Source organism: Aricia agestis, chromosome 9 (genome assembly GCF_905147365.1).
Source record: "Aricia agestis chromosome 9, ilAriAges1.1, whole genome shotgun sequence".
In the NCBI taxonomy this organism is placed as follows: Eukaryota; Metazoa; Arthropoda; class Insecta; order Lepidoptera; family Lycaenidae; genus Aricia; species Aricia agestis.
This window is the reverse complement of record NC_056414.1, coordinates 17701431-17722777: the sequence shown is the minus strand read 5'-3', so window position 1 is coordinate 17722777 and position 21347 is coordinate 17701431. Positions and strand designations below refer to the sequence as shown.

Below are 21347 nucleotides of genomic sequence, written 5' to 3'. Positions count from 1 at the left end.
CCATTGGGCGATCTCTAGTTATTATAATACCTCCACGTGGACTCAAACCAAGGACCACACTTAATGCAATCTGCCACAAAGTTTTCGAATATAAAACGATTTAGCTGAGTACCTTCTAAGTTTTATAGCAATCATAAAGTAAATGTGGCACGATCCATTTCCTCATTTGTACCTCCCCTTATTGCAGTGGTCCTCAACCTTTTTTTTTACACGGGCCACAAACATGTTTTGATGTTGATGGCAGGCCACAAAAAGAAAAAAATTAGGGTTAATAAATAACGTTCCTCAAAATTAACAATTTAGAAGTGGAAAGAAATTCACAACTTTAACGAAGACTTTACATTATTTTGCCGGTGGGCGTGAATTACAAAATGGTCCAAAATCACGCAGGCCATAGATAAAGTCCCGGTGGGTCGCATGCGGCCCGCCGGCCGCGGGTTGGGGATAGCTACTCTAATGTAACCAACGGAATCGACTGGGCGCTACTGCAATTTGTATAACACGCGTGCGACCATTTGCCTCCCCTGGCCGAAAACGTGTTTGTCACAGGAGGTGGCCTACATAGTATATTATGTTAGTGTTACCACACATACGATGTAACGCACGGATTACGCGCGTATTCCTAAGTGACTTTTTAGAGCCAAAATCGTAGCGCGTAACTGCAAACAGTTTATTTTTGATTGTGTAGACGTGTGTATGGGTTCCCTTTATAGAGTTCGCTATGAGGAGATACTTTTTTTCACCTTTCTATTTAAAAAAATCATGAAGCGGGGGATAGCTTGTCCATACAATCACAAAAAAATGTTTTTTTTTTAGCGCTGCTACTTTTACAGTTAACTCTATATGAGTATTATTACTTAGTCATGTACCCTTGTAGAAGCTACGTGCGTAAACTCGTGTATTCGATACGTATTTGACCCGTGGAGAGTTTATTTCGAGCGCCGTTTGTGTACACAGGCTTACATCAGGGCCACCGTTTTCCTCGTGATTTGAATCAAAGCGACACTGACGAGTTTCTCTGCGGAGGTTTTCTTTTAAAAGTTTTCCGGAGCTGTCGCTAATTGTAAAGCAGACATTTTTACTTTAAGTGGAGGCATTATGTAAAAACTGAGTCTTTGTCGCAAACTTTAAGAAACTTTTCTAAGTGGAAAATTATCTTCTTTTATAATATTCCATCCCTCTATCTTATAACGATCTAAGTACTGGCTTTGACCCGCGGTTACTATGTCGAATTGGACGATATCGATTTTACATTCCATTTGTTTTTTTTATTTCTAAGATTATGTGACTTAGGCTACTCAATGTTTTGAATCTACATAAATGATATTATAAATTACAATAATTATAGACTAGAGGCTATTCACATGCAGGTATAGTATGAACGAGTATACACAATCTGCCATGGTGTGTAAAACTGATATTAATCACAACACTGTTATTTTTCAAGCACACTAACTCTACAAGTTGGCTGTACCAGCTCGCAGTTCGCAGCAAAAGTTGTAATAGTTGTGGAATTCCAATATAATTCTCCTTCACCTTGCCGCTGTAAATTATTCATTCCATAATTTAATTCCTGGGAACTTCATACAACGCCTGCGCGGTTCATCATAGCCCGGTTACATAAGGACTACAATTAATCTTGTAAAATTACGCTTAAAACGATGTAATCTTGTAAATGTAAAAAACTTATTTCTCGGAAACGGCTGTAAGTTTTTCCATTAAATTAAAATCAAAAAGGAACTGGATAGGCCCTTAGGAAAAGTATGATATATTTAGTTTGTTTTTTCTTTCATTGTACTCCGAGTCAACCCATCTATCCCCAAACGACAGCCGGCTGCCGCATAACAATTGACATACCCACGATGGAGGTGTTAAATGTTAATGTCTGTCCCCTAGATGCTTACACCAGGCAGGAGGGGTAAAAATAGATCAAATTACTTTAAGAATACGAGAAAAACAATTTTGGCGACAGTACCCAGAGTCTAGAGGAATATGAAAACACCATATTTAAGTTGTCGAGGGACGAAATAAGGAATAAGGACGAAATACATTTTTATTAACATTTAAAAATGTCTACCGAACCGAATTTTCTTTAAAAATATTTGTCGAAGACTGCGGCGGGGATAAGTACATTACTGTGATTCTGTAGACCAGCTGCCGGGCACCGTCCAGCTTTATACCGAGTTATGCTCAAAGAATAATAATAATAATAATATTTATTCAGTATTCATAATAATACATATTACATGGTGACATACAAATGACTTATGGAACCCTAAAGCCTTACCATAAAACATATTGTAACGTATTATTACAAACTTAAAGCTTAATTTACGTGAAACAATAATTTACGAAGTTATCAAGGGTGGACGAACGGATGGATAGGGGGGAAAGTTAATAAGGGTTGCTAGTATTTACTACGGAACCTTAAACATAGATTTTATTGTGAACCGTCCCTTGTTTTTAAAACATCATTCAAGCTCATCGTACAACAAAATTAACATGATTATTTAATTAATTTAAAATTGCCTCGCTATTGACAGAGTAGTTCAGCACGTTGGTCAATATTTGTTCGGTCTGTGTGGTAGTTTACCACATTGTTAGTTTACGTGTCAACAATAATAAATATACCGAACCGTGGTAGGAAAAATAATTATTAGTTTTATAACCATAAGGTTATTTAAATAACTAACGATCGTATCGCACTTGACCCGTTTTTAATTGACTTGGGACTTGACGTGGGAGAGCCATGCTTCGGCACGAATGGGCCGGCTCGACCGGAGAAATACCATGGGCTCACAGAAAACCGGCGTGAAACAGCGCTTGCGCTGTGTTTTGCCGAGTGAGTGAGTTTACCGGAGGCCCAATCCCCTACCCTTTTCCCTTCCCTACCTTCTCTTATTCCTTCCCCACCCATCCCTATTCCCTTCCCTACCCTCCCGTATTACCCTATTCCCTCTTAAAAGGCCGGCAACGCACCTGCAGCTCTTCTGATGCTGCGAGTGTCCATGGGCGATGGAAGTTGCTTTCCATCAGGTGACCCGTTTGCTCGTTTGCCCCCTTATTTCATAAAAAAAAACTTTCTAGAAAAAGTAGGTAATTACTTATTAGGCTATAGTGTATTGTCACATTATAATGCAACACCTAATTTAATAAATAATAATTGGTTGAGATTATTTAAGCGCCAAGAAAATTTTAGAACAATTGGCACACATATTATGAGAGTAAATCCAACCTATGCTAGCATTAAAAAAATATATAAACTACTCTCTGTTGGTAACGACTGGGTAGTTTAGCATTAAAAATTTATATTTTATATATAAGTTCTAAATGAGAGTTAATATGGCTGTATAAATACAAACTCGTCGCGTGTCCAACCGCGATATATGTGTCAGTTTCATTCCGATTGTGTAACACCCCGCATTACACAGGCGGTATGAGGTGTCAAAGTGTCTCAATGGAAGCCTTTCCCGCCCTTTTCCCTCGTTTAATGACATTTTCAGCTCTTTATGCGACTGCTTTGAAAGAAAAAATGAACTCGGAGCGGTGTAGCTTATATGAGAAAAAAATGTTTCGATTTAGTAATATTATTTAGAGTACATGAACATATACAGTCTGACAGGTTTAATGCGCGGTTAGTAAACTGCTCATTCAATTTAATGAATATTTTGGCAGAACATATTATTTGCATTCATTCCATTAAAATAATTATTATCATTAATTAGTGTTACATTCGTAGCGACTGCTAGTCTTCAATAATAAACCATCTGTAACTGGTTATGTGCACAGCTATTTTAATTAAACCGTTTTTGTTAAATTTTGTATGTGTTTAGATTAGAGAAGATATTGAATAGTTTTTATAAGTTATTTTATAGGTTATAATTTATAACCAAAAGTAAATAGCTCCTCCGCGATAATCGAATTTCCATGCAAGCAAAATTGAGACACAAAAGTATGGAAATCGAAATGAGGCTCCATGTATAAGCCCACCCCTATAATAATCCAAGTATTTATAATTTCACCAGCACGAAATCACGTAGTGGAAATAAATAAAACGCTAAGGCGTTTTATTTCCGGTAGCTGGTCACATCTAACAGGGTCCTTGAGACCTTGCAGGTCCTCCTGAACGGCCCTCTTCGCAGATGTCAGGTGTAAATAATCATAAGTTTATAAAGCAACATCAGCCAAAGTCAATAAATCTTGTTAATTTAAAAAAAGTGATTCTTTTAAAACTTTTTGAAAAGAGAATGTTCAGATTGGAGTTTTTTTAAGGTAATAGATTAATAAAGGTTGTCTGGTGAAATTCAATTAAAATTGTCTTATATTATAATAACGATACATTCTAATTTCTAATATTCTCAATGTGATATTGTGTGCGTCTTTCTGTGTGAGCAACAGTGTTCGCAATAAACCGATAATAATACCAATATTGTATAATATTTTATAATTAAGCATAGGGTAACTTTGAGCCCAAGGAAAGGACTTTGATAGTCTAGTTTTCGTAGATTTTAAACGTACATTCCCCTTACAAATTTCCGTGACAAATTGCGGGTCTAGTTAAATAATATACCGGAATCTTTAATAAACGAAATATAATAAATAATCACAATCACTTTAGCCAGCATATACTCCTTGAAAAGTCATTAAAATATAAATAAATTCGCTATAAAATCGCAGAACAATAGCTACATTTTCGAGATACACGAAGCGTTATTTAGCATTAACCGCTGAAACATTCCATTGTTCATTATATTTGATATCTCTAGCGAATTATTCGGTCGGTGAATCTTTATTGTCACACAAAAATGAATAGGTAATTCCTACGTTCGATTCGATTGTTACGGGGAAATAGGGCTCTCTATAGAAAGAATTCTATAGAATTAATTACATTTTGGACATGTCGTGATAATAGACAGCAAATGCGGATCATCTTTACTAAAAGTAAGTTAAATAAATAAAAAAACGATTTTTGGTTTATCTGATGGCCATAATATTGTTACTTAATGGCATAGATAATATAAGAGTAGTCGACTTTGGGAAAGAAAATACGATATTTTTACCGCGGCAAAAGTTTACGTTCTTCCTACAACATTTATATTAGTCGCTTTTATAATTTGCCTCTTTTATAGTAAAATACGAAAGCAATATAAGTATACGAGATCGTACCTATGCAATACCTTAACTTATTCACGGGAAATTGTTTCAAAGCTCAGTGAAACAGACTTTTTCCGTCGACCAATTAACTTTGTCTTTGAGCATCGTACTGAGCGTCCTTAAATATTGAAGGCTACTCGTAATGAGCGGTATTAATTTTACACGGCGTGTCACACTGACCCACTTCCGAGTAAAATTCGTTGCAAAAACACAAAATATTTTGTCAGCCGTTATTATTTTCGTGCATCGGGCTCACGCCTGATAGCCCGCAGTGAACGTGTTATAAAGAGGGTGTTTTAATTGACGCGAGTGTTTTTTCTTTCTGAATTTTTATTCAGAATAAAAAATACACAAAATATTTTCTGAATGCGTTCATGATCCCACCGGCTTGGGGAATAATTCAGCGAGGAAAACTGGCGTACCAAACTCATACAGAGCCATCTTTCTCTACAAAGATAAAATATGTTCCTGTAAAGAAAGTCTATAAGTACTAAAAATATTATTATAAATACGAAAGTTTCTGATTCTGAGTTCTCTTTCTAAAAGCTATTAATAGTAAATCATAATATTAACATATTGTTACTTATCTTATTAATGGCTGCATTTTCATGTAAAACTTTTAACAAGAGATCTTTGTAAACGCTTGAAAAAACACGATAATAAATTCGAATATAAGATTAAAATTTTACAGGGGACTTTTAATTCGTTTAAACGAAACAAAGATAATGTTTTAATTAAAACGTTTGATGAAGGTGTCTTGTCTGTCGAAAAATGAGGAAAATTGAGTTAAATTTGAACAGAGGCCAAGAAACCAATTCTGAGTGGCTTTTGACGCGCCTTGCCGAGGGCGGCGAGGGCGAGCAAATTACTTCTGCGAAATATTGACAAGGTTTTCGTGTACAAAAATTGCGGAAAGTGACCAATAATTTGCAATTTGAGTAGCGTTTCCATCACCACTACTCAAATTACACGCCTACAAGGATTTTGTGGCACTTAAATGACATTGTTGTGCCGCCGTTACATGTGTGTGGTCAACCTGAGGTGTAATAATTATTATAATTGAATTGATATTAGGTCCTAAGACTTAATCTCACGATCTCTCTCTCAAGTTACACGTAATATGTCGGCGTTAGTGCTCTGAAAAGTAGAAATGAGGAACAATTCACATTGCATCGTGTCGAGACGATGCGGCGCAGCTTCAAATTCGAACTCTTGAGAGAAGTGTCCTGTAAATAAATAATAGATATTGAATATTACTGTCACGGACACTCCTTACACTTCTTAGTCTGTATTTATTAGGTTCCATTCAATTTTTACAACTATATTACAGTCGCTAAGACTCCCAGTAAATATTTTCTTGTACGTTTCGTAGTATTTGGCCGACGTTTGGAAACCCATTAGTCCTAAGCCGCGGGCGATTGTCTTACGAAAATATTTAGAAGAATGGTATTGTACAAAGAAAGAAGAAGGAAAAAATGTGTTTATTTGTAGATTGTTGTTACCAACAGAAACAAGTTCTTCTTGGAATTAAAAAAAAAACTTATATCTTATCAATAAAAAGTTCGTCACCTTGGCCTTAAAGGTCAAAATGGTCCCAAAACAACCTTTTGTATTGAGATGACACATTTTTTTACCTCTAACGACAAATGACATCTCTACGTCGATATTCCCCGCGTTCCACTTGACGTTAAAAGCGATCAAAACGCTCAAAATGCCTCCTATTTTGAGCGTTTTGATCGTTTTTAACGTCAAGTCGAACGCGGGGATTATGTCACTACCATAAACTATTGACATAAGAAACTATAGTCACTGTCACTACTCTTTTAGCGTTGCGACTTTACTATAGTTAACTGTAAAGGACACCTACAAGTACACACCCAGCTTAAAATATTATCTTTTAAATCTGTTACACCCTGTATAATTTGTGCTGGCCCTAATCCGCGACGCAGCACTCAAGCGCCTAAAAATCATGATACTGGTTAGAAGAGGATCTAAAAAACAGTCATTAAGAAAAATATCCACCATAATGAGGTCTGTAATTAATTAGAAGATTTGTTAGCCCTAGCCCTAGCCGCCAGGTGGAGGAATAACAAACTCGAAGCGTTCGAAAGGTCGTAATTACTAAAGTTTCCCTCAACAGTCCGTTCTATTGAAACAAGCTGTTTTTCCAGTTTTTTGGGTCACTCCAAGTGCTCTTTTATAAAGGGTTTTAATTGTTTAGTAGCTCAACACTGTTGCCGCAAAACATTGTTCTATTTTGACATGGAGTTATTTTGGTTAATTTTTACGACGAGCGGCTTATTACTGCTACTGGGAACTGGACGTATCCGTAGTCCAGTAGTTCAGAGCGTGACTTTTGACTTGGTGGTCATCGGCTCAATTCCCGTGATTGGACGATGCAAGCTGATCACCTGGTGGTCTGACATGAAAGATGATCCATGCATTGGGCGGGCATGTCCTGCACCACTGGTGAAGGACCGCGATCTCTCGTCAGTCGCATCGGTCATCCGTCCCACTAGGTTATAAGAGGAAAAAGTGCTCTGACTGATCATCTTATGTCCTAACCAATCTTGGAAATAATCTTTAACGTTGTTAGTGGCGGCCGAAAAGGAAGATCTTCCGACCGAGAGAGATAGCATGCTCGGTCAGGCCGAAGCCCACTGACGTCATTTCAGACGTTGTATATATCTTGCCGTTCTCCGAAACTTCGATAGCGCGATGCAGGAATGTTAGGCGAATTGTGGGTACCGCCATAAATCCTTAACATCCCAACGCGAGAATTTAACCTACGACCTCCGAGTTAAGGACCGCGCTCTAACCAATGGCCCGTGGAGACTATTTAAAACACTTTGCTCCATATTATAGCAATAATAATCACATTATAAAGGCGAAAGTTTGTATGTTTGTTACTTCTTCACGTCTAAAAGGCTGGAGCGATTTTAATAAAATTTGGTATGGAGTTCGTTGATAGGATTAACACGTTGGCTACTTTTTACTACCGGAATATATGACTATTTATTTTCCCTGATAAACCGTGGGTAACATCGCGGGGCACAGCTAGTATTACATATTATATTCAGAGAGTGCGTTTTTATTTATTGAAACAAAGAGGCTATCATTCGGAGTTGTTTGCCTGCGAGCAAACATGACATTTTCCACTTCATAAATATTGATATCTCCCGAATATATATTTTCTCCGAGTAAATAGAGCTCGATACCTCACTTTTTCCTTTTCCTTATTTTTCACAGTCGCCGGGTAAGTCACGAAAAATCGGGATCATTATGATAATGATTTCCTTTTTGGTGTCCATAATTTGTTTAAGTCATCAAAGAAATTAACAAAATTATACAAGTGTTTTTTTTAATTGTTGAATTGTACTCAGACGGCCTACAGCGAAACAGTTTTGAGACTCGAACCATCGAATCGGAATGCCGCGTCCTGCTCTAACAACGTCATTTCACGTTTGTTAGAGTAGGACGCGGCATTCCGATTCATTCGATTGAGTCTCAGAACGGTTTCGTGGTACGGCCCCTGCTTTGAGATTTCAGTTTTGATCTGAGTTTGTTCTCAGCCAAAAGTAAGCCATTATATTACTTTATTGCACGAGTATTGAGTAAGTAGCATGTATAAAATTGATAGAACAGAGCATTTGTTTACATTCACATTATAATACGTGGGAGATCCATGCTTCGGCACGAATGGGCCGGCTCGACCGGAGAAATACCACGTTCTCACAGAAAACCGGCGTGAAACAGCGCTGTGTTTCGCCGAGTGAGTGAGTTTACCGGAGGCCCAATCCCCTACCCTATTCCCTTACCTACCCTCCCCTATTCCCTTCCCATCCCTACCCTCCCCTATTACCCTATTCCCTCTTGAAAGGCCGGCAACGCACCTGCAGCTCTTCTGATGCTGCGAGTGTCCATGGGCGACGGAAGTTGCTTTCCATCAGGTGACCCGTTTGTTCGTTGGCCCCCTTATTTCTTAAAAAAAAATTAGAACAAAGTGGTTTGGAATGGAAACATTTAAATAGGTACAAAAAACCTTCTTAAAAATGTTTGCCCTTTGGATGGTAGAGACTAAAGGCGCTACGAGGTATATAAACAGGATTTTTGTTCGAAACCAGGAAAATCGTAAAAAGAATGAAACACGATCCCATACATGTCAATGCTCTGTCAATACACGTGTATTGTATGGAAATGTATTGTTATGGGCTTATGGCGACATAAATTACGCCAGGCCCCAAATATATTGTACAGCTGAGCGAATAAAGGAGCTCATAATATTTCTACTACATGTACAACTTATTTTTATTTATGTATGAATTTATGTATGATGTATGCTCAAATGCTTCTAATTTAAATGTTACGTATTAATCGCGTAATAATATTGTAATGACTTTTTTAATTTAGTCAAGTGTATTGATAAAAATTGATTGACATTTTAAAACTTTTGTATAGTAGGGACTAGGATAAACTTTATTAACTGGTACAACAACAATATGGACGATGGTAAAACTAGAAAACCAGAAAAAAATTGTAAAGGCGATCCGATCTGTGTGCTTTAACAAAAGTGAACAAACGATAACAATGAAATGTACAAACAAATCTTTAAATGGGGTTCACGGAATTTATTATCAGATATTATAATGCCGCCTGAATGCGAAATACATAATTAAATTGTAACTTTAGTCGAGGGCGGGGGAGCCTGCAGGGCAGGCGAGGGCGGGGGCGGGGGCGGGGGACTGACAATCTCGTAATAACTCGCGACGAGTCTGTTCAATTACGCTCACGATTTATTATTGTTCAGATTATATTTTGACAAGATTTCGACACTTAGTCGGACATAATGGCGAATTTATTTGGCGATCTTTAGCAGAAAATTACGACAGCGATAGTTAAATACAATGTAGCGTATTTGACACAGAGGAAATAACTAATATAACTCAACTTGAGATGCCTGAGTCGAATCCCATTGGTACAATTCTCTTTCTATCTTCATGGTAGTATTAATAGAGGACTGCATGACTGACATCAAGATACCATTGTCAGTGGTGGCGCCTATCTCTGTTTCGTTCGTGTGTTTGGTAATCTAGGCTTAGCTCGAGTTGCCAGTGTGAAAACCTAAAGCTTAAACCAGCATCATACAAGTCCCGTAAAATCTTTGATTGCCAATCAACTAGCCTATAACAGTAATAAAACTTTAACCGACAGTTTTTCATGGCAGGTTAGGCGGTCTGGCGCGCGCGGCGCATGGCGCTGCTGTACCGCGCGACGCGGCTGCGGGACCGCGCCGACACGCACGTGTTCACGTTCGTCGTGACGCGCTCCGCCACGCGCGAGCCCGACCGCGACGTCACCTCCAAGGAGTTCTACTGCGCCTACCAGCGCTGGGCCGTCGCCTTCAACCGCAGCGACACCTCCCTGGGTGAGCTGCTACCTAAGCTTAGACTAATTATTTAGGTTTAGGTTCTGCTTGATATTTTGTTGCCTCGCTATCAAGAAGCATTACTAATGTCAATAATATTTTGCAGGGGTATATTTAGTATGGCGAAGCGTATGCGAGGGTATGCGCGTGTACGTGGACTTCACGTTCACGCTGCTCAGCCGCGACCACTTCACCGCTAACGAGGCGTTCTCCGGCAAGCAAGTGCGGTTCTACTCCGGCGGGGCGGCGCAGGGCCGCGGCCGCTGCGTCACGCTCACCGAGCTCAAGAAGTTCGCGGACGCGCGCGGCGAATTCCAGCTTGAGCTGAGCATCTCGCGCGTGCGCACGCTGTACTCGTGCGAGCTGCGCGCGCCGCGCCTCGACACGCCGCCCATCGCCTTCGGCGGCTTCGACTGGGCCGTGTCCGTCGCCGGCGGCGCCAGCAAGGAGCCGCTCGCCCTGCGCCTCGTGCGTCTCTCCGGCGAGGGGCAGCGATGCCGCGTCCGCTACGCGCTCGCTCTCGGCGAGGGCGAGCGGCGCATCCACTCGGGGCCGCTGGAGTGCATCTGTGACGCGGAGGGCCGGACGCCACCGTGGACGCCGCGCCCGCCGGGCCGCCTGCCGCACAAGGGGTTCCGCGTGACGCTCGAGTTCGTGTGGGCGCGGCCGCTGGCGGAGCTGGCGGTGCCGGTGCTGGGGCGCGGCGCCACGTGCTACGACCGCGACAAGCAGGCGTGGGTGCTGCGCTGCGACACGCACTCGGAGACGGTGCGCCTGCACATGCTGTACCGGGACGTAAACAACGTGCCGCGCAACCACATCCGCTACGTAAGCTGGTCGGCGTGGCTGGTGCGCGCGGGCGCGGCTCCGGGCGAGCCGGACGCGGAGGAGCTGCCGGGCTCGCCGTTCGAGCACTACTACGCGCAGGAGAGCGCCGACGAGGGCCTGATGATGGAGACGGCGCTGCGCGTTGAGGAGGTGTCGCGCGCCGGCTGCGTCTGGCAGCACGCCGGCGAGCTGCGCGTGCGCCTCGAGTGGAACGACACCTACATGCTGTTCCAGGCGACCTACCACGTGTACGATGACCTGTGCCGGCTGCACGTTCATCAAATGAGGTAGACGCGAATAATATTGATCTTGCATACATTTTAATGTTGCAATAGTTTCTAAGCGCGGTTTTGTTTGTCGTCAGACGCGAGATCGCAGCGCTGCAGGCGGAGAACTACGCGCTGGAGCGGCAGCTGTTCAGCTACCAGAAGAGCCTGGCGTACGCGCAAGCGCAGGCGGGCTCGCCGGCCGCCAGCGGGCGCCGCTCGCCGGCCGAGCGCTCGCTGTCCACCGACACGGAGTACGCGTAGCCGCCCTAGCTCCTCTATCTCTCGACTGATTCTGACGTTTTTGAACGATTTATCTATTTTTCTAAACATTTTTAGACGAGGCGTATCCTCGTAAGCCGCTTTTCGTCGGTCGCCTGCTCTCTCGTCGCTCGGATCTATCGATAGCTGATTATTATATTCGATAACTTTTCTATTAATCTGTACATAAAATATATTTAGATATAAAATATTATGTATATTTCTTAAACTTGAAACTCGAATTCATATACTATAATAACAGTCGATTTATGAATAAAATAATTAAATTATTGTGTTTTATTTTCATTAATTTAAAGCGCCTATCTCCGAAGTCCTCCTATCTCCCTCTTAGTAATAGAAGTTTATAAAATTTACACAGCGATTAACGGGAGTCTATTACTAAGACTTTGTTGTGTGTGCGTTACTATCTGCCGTCTGTCTCCAGTATCTCAACTCTCTGTTGAGATACAGCCTGGAGACAGAAATAAAACTAGATCAAAATAGGTCCACCCGTTTGGATGCTACGATGCCACGGACCATCACGGACACACACACAGACTACCGGACGGACACACACACACAGACAAACAGATAGACAGACATACTTATAACATCCCTTTTTTTTGTCGTCAAACTTAAAACAACCCTCTTTTTTATCGTCAAACTTATAACTCACCCCTCTTTTTTGTCAGGGGCTTAAAATAAAATTACTACCTATCCACAATAATTATAATCTATCCTATCAGCCATACTGTGTCACATATCTTCATCTTGCTCGCACCCACTATCGTTCATACCATGTTGTTGCATCTTCCATCTCACTCACGTATCATACCATCGATGCACCTTTTATTTAAATCAACCCACTTATTACAATCGCTTCGATTATTATATTTTAGTGGTATTTGTCGACGATTCGACTTACTTGATTCTATTTTCAGAATAATAATGTGGAGTTATATGCTGATCAAACTACAGCATAGTATATTTTTAGTGTACTGTCAATTGTCATACGATATCAATATTTTACATAAGTTCTACTGTGTTTGTTTATCGTGGATACAAGTGATAATAACTCGATTACAATATACTATCAAAATGTTCGTGGGCTCCGAACTAAGTCAGGAGACTTTTACCGACAGGTAAGTTTAAATTCCTATGACTTAATTATCTTGACGGAAACATGGCTAACCGAAGACTTCCTGAGTTCTGAGCTATTTAGTACTAGATATATTGTTTATCGTCGCGACCGCAATTATAAATTAACTGGACAAACTAGGGGGGGCGGTGTACTGATCGTCGCTAGTAGACATCTATCTGCTACTATTCAACCGCGGTTTAAATCCTCAGACGAAGATCTCTGGTTGACAATTTGCTTATTTAATCATCATTCAAAACCAATAAAACTGCATGTCTGCGTCTTGTATCTTTGCAGTCTTGGTTAAACTAATACTTTTTCTAACCAATTGGCGACTTTTTTGCATAATGTAAGCGACATAAACTTAAAATACCCAGATGACAAGTATTTAATAGTAGGTGATTTTAATTTAAGTGGAATTGGTTGGGAGTTCAACGCATCTGAAGGGTACTATGTCCCAAAAAATATTAAAAGTAGTGACGAACACTTACTGACCGATGAGCTCAATGTTCTTTATTTAAATCAATTTAACGGTGTTTCAAATTTTCAAAATAAAATCTTTGACCTTGTACTATGTAATCACAAAGTATCTGTATGCGAAAATCTAGACCCCTTGGTCCCTATCGACTCCTATCACCCGGCGCTCACAGTCGAGTTACTTCTCCTGTCTAATTCCTCTTTTTTAAGTCCAGCACGATTTAACTGCTATAACTATAATCGTTGTGATTTCAGTGTTATCAACGACAACATTTCTAATACGGATTGGCACAAATAATTTGAAAACAGAACATTAGATCACTCCGTAGACTTTTTCTACAACTTTATCTCTAACTTACATAGAACATATGTACCTGCAAAACAAATTAAACCCAGTGAGTATCCTATTTGGTACAATTATGCTCTTAAACACCTAATAAAAGAAAAATATAAGTATCATAAAAAATACAAAAAATATGGTAGAATTAGTGATCAGATTACTTTTATGCTGTTACGTGATCGCGTTAAAAAGATGGAGTCTGAATGTTATTCTAATTATTTATCAGAGACAGAATCATCCATCGCTCAAAATCCAAAGAAGTTTTGGAGCTTTGTTAAACATCGGTCTAAAACAAATCTACTACCAAGTAACCTTATATAAAATGGTGCCACTATTTCATCTGGTGAAACAATCTGCAATGTTTATGTCTGTGCTAACATGAATTATAAAATTAAAAACTATGAAGTGTAGATCTCTGTTTTGCCGGGAATACGAAAGAGTGACGTTGTGTTTTTGTATTATTTCCCTAAAATTGTGTTATTTCAGTTTTTAATATTGTATAATGTTGGTAGAATATTAACCATTAAATATTCGATGTCATGCACAAGATTAGTATGGGCAAGTGATAAAACTTCAAGAAACGTGCCATTTTGTGTTCCCTCCAAAACTCCATCGAAAGTTTTAGCAAAGGGTCTACTACTTTATTAAAACAACTGACTTGACTCGTTGACTTTACTGACTTCATTTTTAGACTTTTACTAGACTTTCGACATGACGATAATCTGGAAAAACGACTTTAAATTTTGTAAACTTTTTACGATTTTTTTCCCCGCCATATTTTACTTGACACTGGCCATGGTATTGAAAAAGCCGAGCGCCATAATAAGAAAAACAAGTCTAGATCTGTCACTGTCATTTGTCAAATCATCAAATGTCAATGTCATGAACACATTTCTTCTATTTTTATCAAACTGCGTGTTTGTTTTTATTGGTGTGCAAAATTACAAATAAATAATTATAAAATGGCACAAGGGAAAATGAAAGTGAAAAGTAAATTACCGTCAGGCGCAAAGACAAAGAAGGCGAAAGGCAAAGCCGTGACCAAAAGAAATAATGCGCCTGTGAAAAGCAAAGTGCAAGCTCTCGAACGAAACAAGATGAAGAATACTGTGACTAAGATGGTGAATGCTGCGGCTGAGAAGCAGCTGAGGTCGCTGGCGACGGACACCCCACAGCTGTCGGCAGCGCAGCAGCGAGTGGCCACAGCTCCCACTGCACCGGCCACCTCAAAATAACCTCTTGTGATTGGAATATACAAATGTAAATATTGTTTATAAGAAACAGGACTGAATTAAATACATTAAAAGCTATTGCTTGTTTTTAAATCATTAATTACACTGTGGTATTTCACGAGGTACATAGTGGAACTAGCTGTTGATTTACATTGATCAGCTCTTTCAATGTAAACTTGTAATACAGTGCAGTGAATGTTAAAAAGTTTTAAAGCTACAGTCCAGCAACCAGTACTCACTGTTAACATTGATACAGTGCCGAATTATATTTTTATGAGAATAGGCCGACCTATTCTGTAATCTGTAGTAAATCACAAAGTAATCTGTAGGCCGTAGGGCATCTATGGACGCTACCGTCCCTAGACCGTGGCTTAAAACGGCCTATTGATCTAGAGATGCTGACATTTGTTTCCATATTAACCACCCAAGCCTCAAGCTGTTGCATGCAACCGCGATAACAATAGATTTCCAAGAATCAGTGATCGAGGGATTAATCTAAATCAGCACTTGTTGCAAAACATTAAGCAATATCATGGAATACCTATTGATTTTTGCAGTAACTAGCTAAGAATGCCACAATAATAAACCTGCACATTATTATTAAAATGCATTTATGCTCAAGTGACCACACAATGCCATCACATTAATAATTTCTCTTCCTATTAAAAAGTAACAAAAGTTTAATTTTTTATCAGTGTTCAAGTGAGTTGAATAGTATAAAGTAATGATATTGTAAATTATAAGCCTACATGAAAAAAATCTGTAAAAGATTGACGTCAATGCGACCCAAATGAATCTAATGGTTGTAGTACTTTAACATAATATATAGAGAATTTACTATCTAAGTAAAATTACAATTTCTTCAAGGGCCTTCTATCAAGAAAATATAATAACAAGAATTTTCCAAGATAATCTGAATTAAGAGCTTTACAGTTATATGGTTTAATATGTCGTAAAAAAGAAGTCATAAGTGAATGAACCAGGTAACTAACATTTTACGATATAAGAGCAATTACTCATTTTTCCCTTGTAATTAGAATAAACCTTGTAACTTACCTAATTCATCTCCAGGCTAATATATATTATAGTCTGGCTATACATTTTTTTATTTTAAATCATTTTTCCGCCCCTAAAACATCTATTAATGCAAAAAAACGTGTTTTCAAATTGTCACTTACCCGCTTCATCCCCTCATGTCTTTAAACCTTGTTAGTTGTTACCAGGATTGCAGTTTGCTCTGCTGTTATAACTTATAACTGTGGCAAGTTTTGATGCAACAAGGTAATTATTTAAAACAAAGCAAAAAGCTATAAGTAACTATTTAATTTGATTTGGATCTATAGCTTTATTTAAATACCTATTCTTGTAAAAAATAGTTAATGTACTGTAACAATAGAAAAAGCACCCTTGCACCCTAGTCGGGTCTATGGCCTATGGACATTCAGTAATGGGTAGATCGATCTACACTTAAGAGTTATATGAAGCAGTCTACCGGTTTGGTCCCAGTTTGTAATATACATAGTGTGTCATAATATAATATTATGTCAGTGAGACTCATGATCTCTTGGTTACCCAACCAAGTCTAGCCCAGGTATCAGGAGCAAGATATATTTTTTTAAGTACCGTTAACTAAGTAGTGCTCAATACTCATGTAAATTTGAAAAAAAATTAAAAAGTCCTGCAGATTTAGTGCATGTTCAGTGCTACACATAAAAACAATTTTTTCTTTGAAAACCTGAGTATCTTTGTTACAGCCTGGTTCTCACATTGTTAGTGTGGTATGTCTGTTGATTATTATAAGTACAAAACAATGTTTAAAATGCATTATGCAGACACCTAAATATAGACAAAGCACAAACGAGCGCAGCGTTTACGCGGAGATAATTTTAAAATCGGTCGCGACAAAAAAATCATGTCATGCATCGAGCCGCGTATCAAGTGGCCGAGGTGATGCGCCGATTTCGCCGAACCCCGACAAATTTAGGGAGGACCGTATATCGACAGTCGATATATCGATAATAATATCATATTTTCTCATTCCTTACTCATATTATAAAACAGGTTGGGCCAGAAGAAGTTGTCGTGAAGCTGCAGCTTTACACACCAGCCCAACTGGCCAAAGGTGGCTTATAAACGAGAGAAATGGGCTTTCAGACCTTTGCCCAGCAGTGACACAGCATAGGCGGTTTACGTGGGAAGAGTTAGGATGATGATGAATATGAATTAGGATGTTTTATTTCACATCTATCACACATTTTTCAATGTAACAGATGAGGACAAAATATTGTATAGCCTCAGATGTATAGCTTACACACATATCAAATATTATATATTTTATTAGTACGTAAGAATATCGATATCGATTAATAATAATTAAATATCGATATCGACATTTCGAAAACTCCATCCCTAAATGAAATGCAGGCGGCGCGGGCGCAGGGCGCGGGGAGCCGCGGCTAATGACACGAGGCTGCGGATATTTTTTATCGCGAATTTAAAACATAAACTGGTTGCGGGAGCCGTCCACCGAACTGACCGCCCCCGCCCCGCACCGCCCCCCGCTGCCCCGCGCCGCCGGACGCATGTAAATAGATCACAATTCACAGGTCAGCACTATGGTGACGTCATTGCATGCACCCCTCTTCTTCCTAGGGAAATCTAGGCTATGCATTGACTGATAGATTTCGCTGTCGAATGGCGGAAAATGTTACGCGTCATTTGAGGTGAAAATTACTATCTGATTTCCTGAAGGATCAGTTTTTAATTTGGAATGTTTTTTTATTAGTGGAGTAGATTATACTTTGAACCAATTTTCGTAGCAATTTTCTCGTGAGTTAGCTGTTATTGTATTTTAAAAATGAAGCGCCGCTGATGTTAATAAATAGTCTTCGTGGATGTCCTAATAGCCTGCTTAACTAGTTCTCGCCAACGGACATGCAAATTTTGATATTTATAGGTAGCTAGTACCCTATGCTACTAGCTTTACTTTTTAAACATTGAGATATAGAGCGCGGCTCTTGATTCGGAGGTCGTGGGTTCGATTCCCGCGTTGGAAACATGTTATTTCCATAAATTTGGTTAGGACAATGCAGGCTGATCACCTGCATGTCTGACAAGTAAGATGATCCATGCGTCGGATGGGCATGTAAAAAGTCGGTCCTGCGCCTGATCTCTCGCCGGTTGTGTCGGTCTTCCGTCTAACTAGGTTATGAGAGTAAAGGAATAGAGAGTGCTCTCGTGTACTGCGCACACACTTGGGCACTATAAAATTACTCCTGCTGGGCTGGTTTCAATTAAACCGGCCACCGTCACCGAAACCGGTGTGGGAGCTATTACTATAATATTATATTGATATAGTGCCGCAGTACATCAATATATAAATACGGTAAACGTGAGTTTTTTCCTTATAAAACGTAGCTTATATTTTAATCATACTCGTTGGCGTGTGAATTGAAGAAGTAACTATCTACACTCCTAAAATCCTCCCCGTATAATATTAATAATATAAATATATAAGAGGCGCGTGTAGCTCCACGTGCCTCTTTTATTGGGGAAAATCGTGGGATAAGGGACGTCAGGAAAAAGTAAACATTTTGTAAACCACTGAACGAGGAATCTTTATACCCTCTCTCACCCTCTTCAATCGTTCCAGCCATTTTGTTGTAATCTCGTCAAGGAAGTCGACTTTCTTTCTAGGGATAAGTAGGTTTGGAGTATGATTTAGTAATACTAAGTAAGTATTCAATAATCAATATCTTGCGGTATCTAGCTTTACCCTAAAATATACCTATTGATAAGTATGAAAAAAAATCGTTATTTGTTCCTAAATATACCTACTAAATAAAAATATAATTAATTTTTAAGTAAGATCTTCTTGTCTTTGTCCAGCTGCATATTGGGGACGCCGAACGACACATGACAGACAAAGCGGATCTTGAATAGTTAAACGCTATGTAAATATTTTTATTAAAAATAACTACCCCCTGTAGCTATTTTTAATAATGTTGCTTTAAATAAGAATTAAATGTGTACATTTTTAAAAACAAAGAATCGTTGCAATATTTATTAGGGTTTCCTGTTTTAGGGTTTTCTTTAATAATTAATGTTTTTAAGAACTGGCAACACTGATCAGCGTGACACAGCCGTCCCTCGCTGTCCCCTCTTCGCGTCGTCTTATTTTCAGGCCGTTCTCTTATTTATAGAATTTCTTATTATAACGTTGATTAGGTGTTTATTTTCCCCCTAATTCATAAAATATTTACGTAGCTTCTCAGGTACTAACCACGTACTAACTATTGAAAATCCGAGCGATCTTTGACATGCGTTTTTTCTAAGTGCAAGACAAGGGCAAACGGACCTTGTATAATTATTCACCTTGCTCGTTTAAAGTTATAAGATATCCAAAACTAGACGTTCAGCGCAGCTTCGCCCGCGTAAATTTGATATTTCACAGACAAAATAGTCCTCAAAAAATAGCCTATGATCCTTCACGTGGTCTACTTCTTATCTGTGCCAAATAACAGAAAATTTTCTCCAGTAGTTCTTGAGATAAGCCCTTTCAAATAATTTCCCCTGTTTTTTTCACATTTTCCTCTATTTTTTCGCTCCTATTAGTTTTAGCGTGACAAAATAATATAGCCTATACTCTATAGCCTTCCTCGATAAATGGGCTATCTAACACTGAAATATTTTTTTCAAATCCGATCAGTAGTTCCTGAGATTAGCGTGTTCAAACAAACAAACTCTTCCGCTTTATATTATTAGTATAGAATTATAGATAACCTAACTAATACTCGCACTTATTTTACTATTACTATAGTTGGACTCGCCCATGAAGGGTTCCGCAGCAGCAATAAGGTTTATTTTAATGAAATTTTTTTGATATATGGTTTTTGATTTATTTTTATATTTCAGTTGATACCACACGTATAGGTTAGATGGAAAAAAAAATTTTTTGTTTCAGTTGTGCCTATGGGGACCCCTTAATTTTTTTATAATTTTTCTATTTTTGTATCAAAATCTTAATGCGGTTTACAGACTACATCTACTTGCCAATTTTCAATAGTATGGCTCCTATAGTTTCGGAGAAAAGTGGCTGTGACATACGGACGGACAGACAGACAGACAGACATGACGAATCTATAAGGGTTCCGTTTTTTGCCATTTGCCCTAAAAATACGGTTCTAGAATAGTCTTATACGCAATCTAGGGATCGCTCAGTTTATAGCAGTTTATAAATGAGTATAAAATGAATTTACGGCCATAGAAGTTGAAGTTAGAGCCACTTGACTGGTAATGGGACGATACTGAAGGCGGTTGAAATCGGGTTTATGACTAAACTTTGTGTAGCCTATCATTTTTTACAAAACGGCTTAAACCCTAACAATTTAACGTAAGTATTTTAAATTCAGCTTATTTTAATAATATAAAAAATCTATTTGTATCATTATGCAAGATTGTATGGATAGATGGGTGTTTGCTACACGTTTAGACTAAAAGTTACTTAATGGATTTTGACAAAATTTTTATTAGCTGTACATAGGATGTAGGGTTTTATAATTCATTAAGAAACAGCAGATAAAGTCTATTTACATTTTACATCAAACTTTATGTCAACACCGCTAATTAATTCTGGTGTTGTGGTTTTTGGCCAACGTCTTCAGAAATGGCTGGACACATTTTGATTAAATGTTGTATCCTTATTGGATGGATCTGACAATCGCCTAACATCTATTTTTCATGCTCGAAATAACGTACATTGGCATAAAATTTGGTATGCATTGTACGTTTGAGAACCGACAAAGGACGTATAGTATAATAATAGCCTTTGTCCCGGAAAATGTACGTTTCCCGTGCGATAAGGTTTCGGCGCAATATAATAGGTATGTGTTAAAGTATTGAGAAGATGTTATTATCTTTTGTTCTAGTAAAACTTGCTCTCTGTTTACTGAGTGCGAAATACTTAGCTTCCTGTACTAACTGTGAAACAATACGAGCGAAGTACTAAGTCTAAAATTGTTATGCGAATGCTTTGCAAGTACATGTCAACTTACTGTACAACCAAGTATCAAATCATTAATAATTGATCTTAACGAAAAACTATCCCTCTGACGATCTTGATTATTTACATATTGTGAAAGAGATTCTTCGTTCTATTAATAACGCTGTAATAAGTCGAATATTAGCAGTTTTTAAGTAAAAACATCTTTGGTGACGTTGTGCACTT

General features: G+C 38.8%; 2 protein-coding genes and 1 long non-coding RNA gene across 3 annotated transcripts in view; all 3 read left to right on the top strand.

Annotated features, from left to right (window-relative positions):
- The window catches only part of LOC121730735, a 48133-nt gene extending 35951 nt beyond the window's left edge, over positions 1-12182 (top strand). The window contains exons 2-4 of the mRNA XM_042119876.1: positions 10379-10579; positions 10686-11694; positions 11772-12182. Of these exons, the coding sequence (XP_041975810.1) occupies positions 10405-10579; positions 10686-11694; positions 11772-11937 (1350 nt within the window). The 5' untranslated portion in view covers positions 10379-10404 and the 3' untranslated portion in view covers positions 11938-12182. The remainder of the gene's footprint in view (positions 1-10378; positions 10580-10685; positions 11695-11771) is intronic.
- A 780-nt stretch (positions 12183-12962) lies between these two features.
- Positions 12963-13945, top strand: LOC121730741. Its single transcript, XR_006036144.1, has 2 exons — positions 12963-13076; positions 13805-13945. It is a non-coding gene; the product is annotated as an uncharacterized LOC121730741 (long non-coding RNA).
- An 854-nt stretch (positions 13946-14799) lies between these two features.
- LOC121730342 lies at positions 14800-15199 on the top strand. The gene has a single exon (XM_042119348.1). The coding sequence runs from the start codon at positions 14852-14854 to the stop codon at positions 15122-15124; it is 273 nt and encodes a 90-aa protein (XP_041975282.1). The 5' UTR covers positions 14800-14851; the 3' UTR covers positions 15125-15199.
- Positions 15200-21347: the final 6148 nt, after the last annotated feature.

What these genes read in the sequence shown, in the direction of transcription:
- LOC121730342 (XM_042119348.1), top strand. Translation starts at nt 14,852, where the DNA reads ATGGCACAAGGGAAAATGAAAGTGAAAAGTAAATTACCGTCAGGCGCA.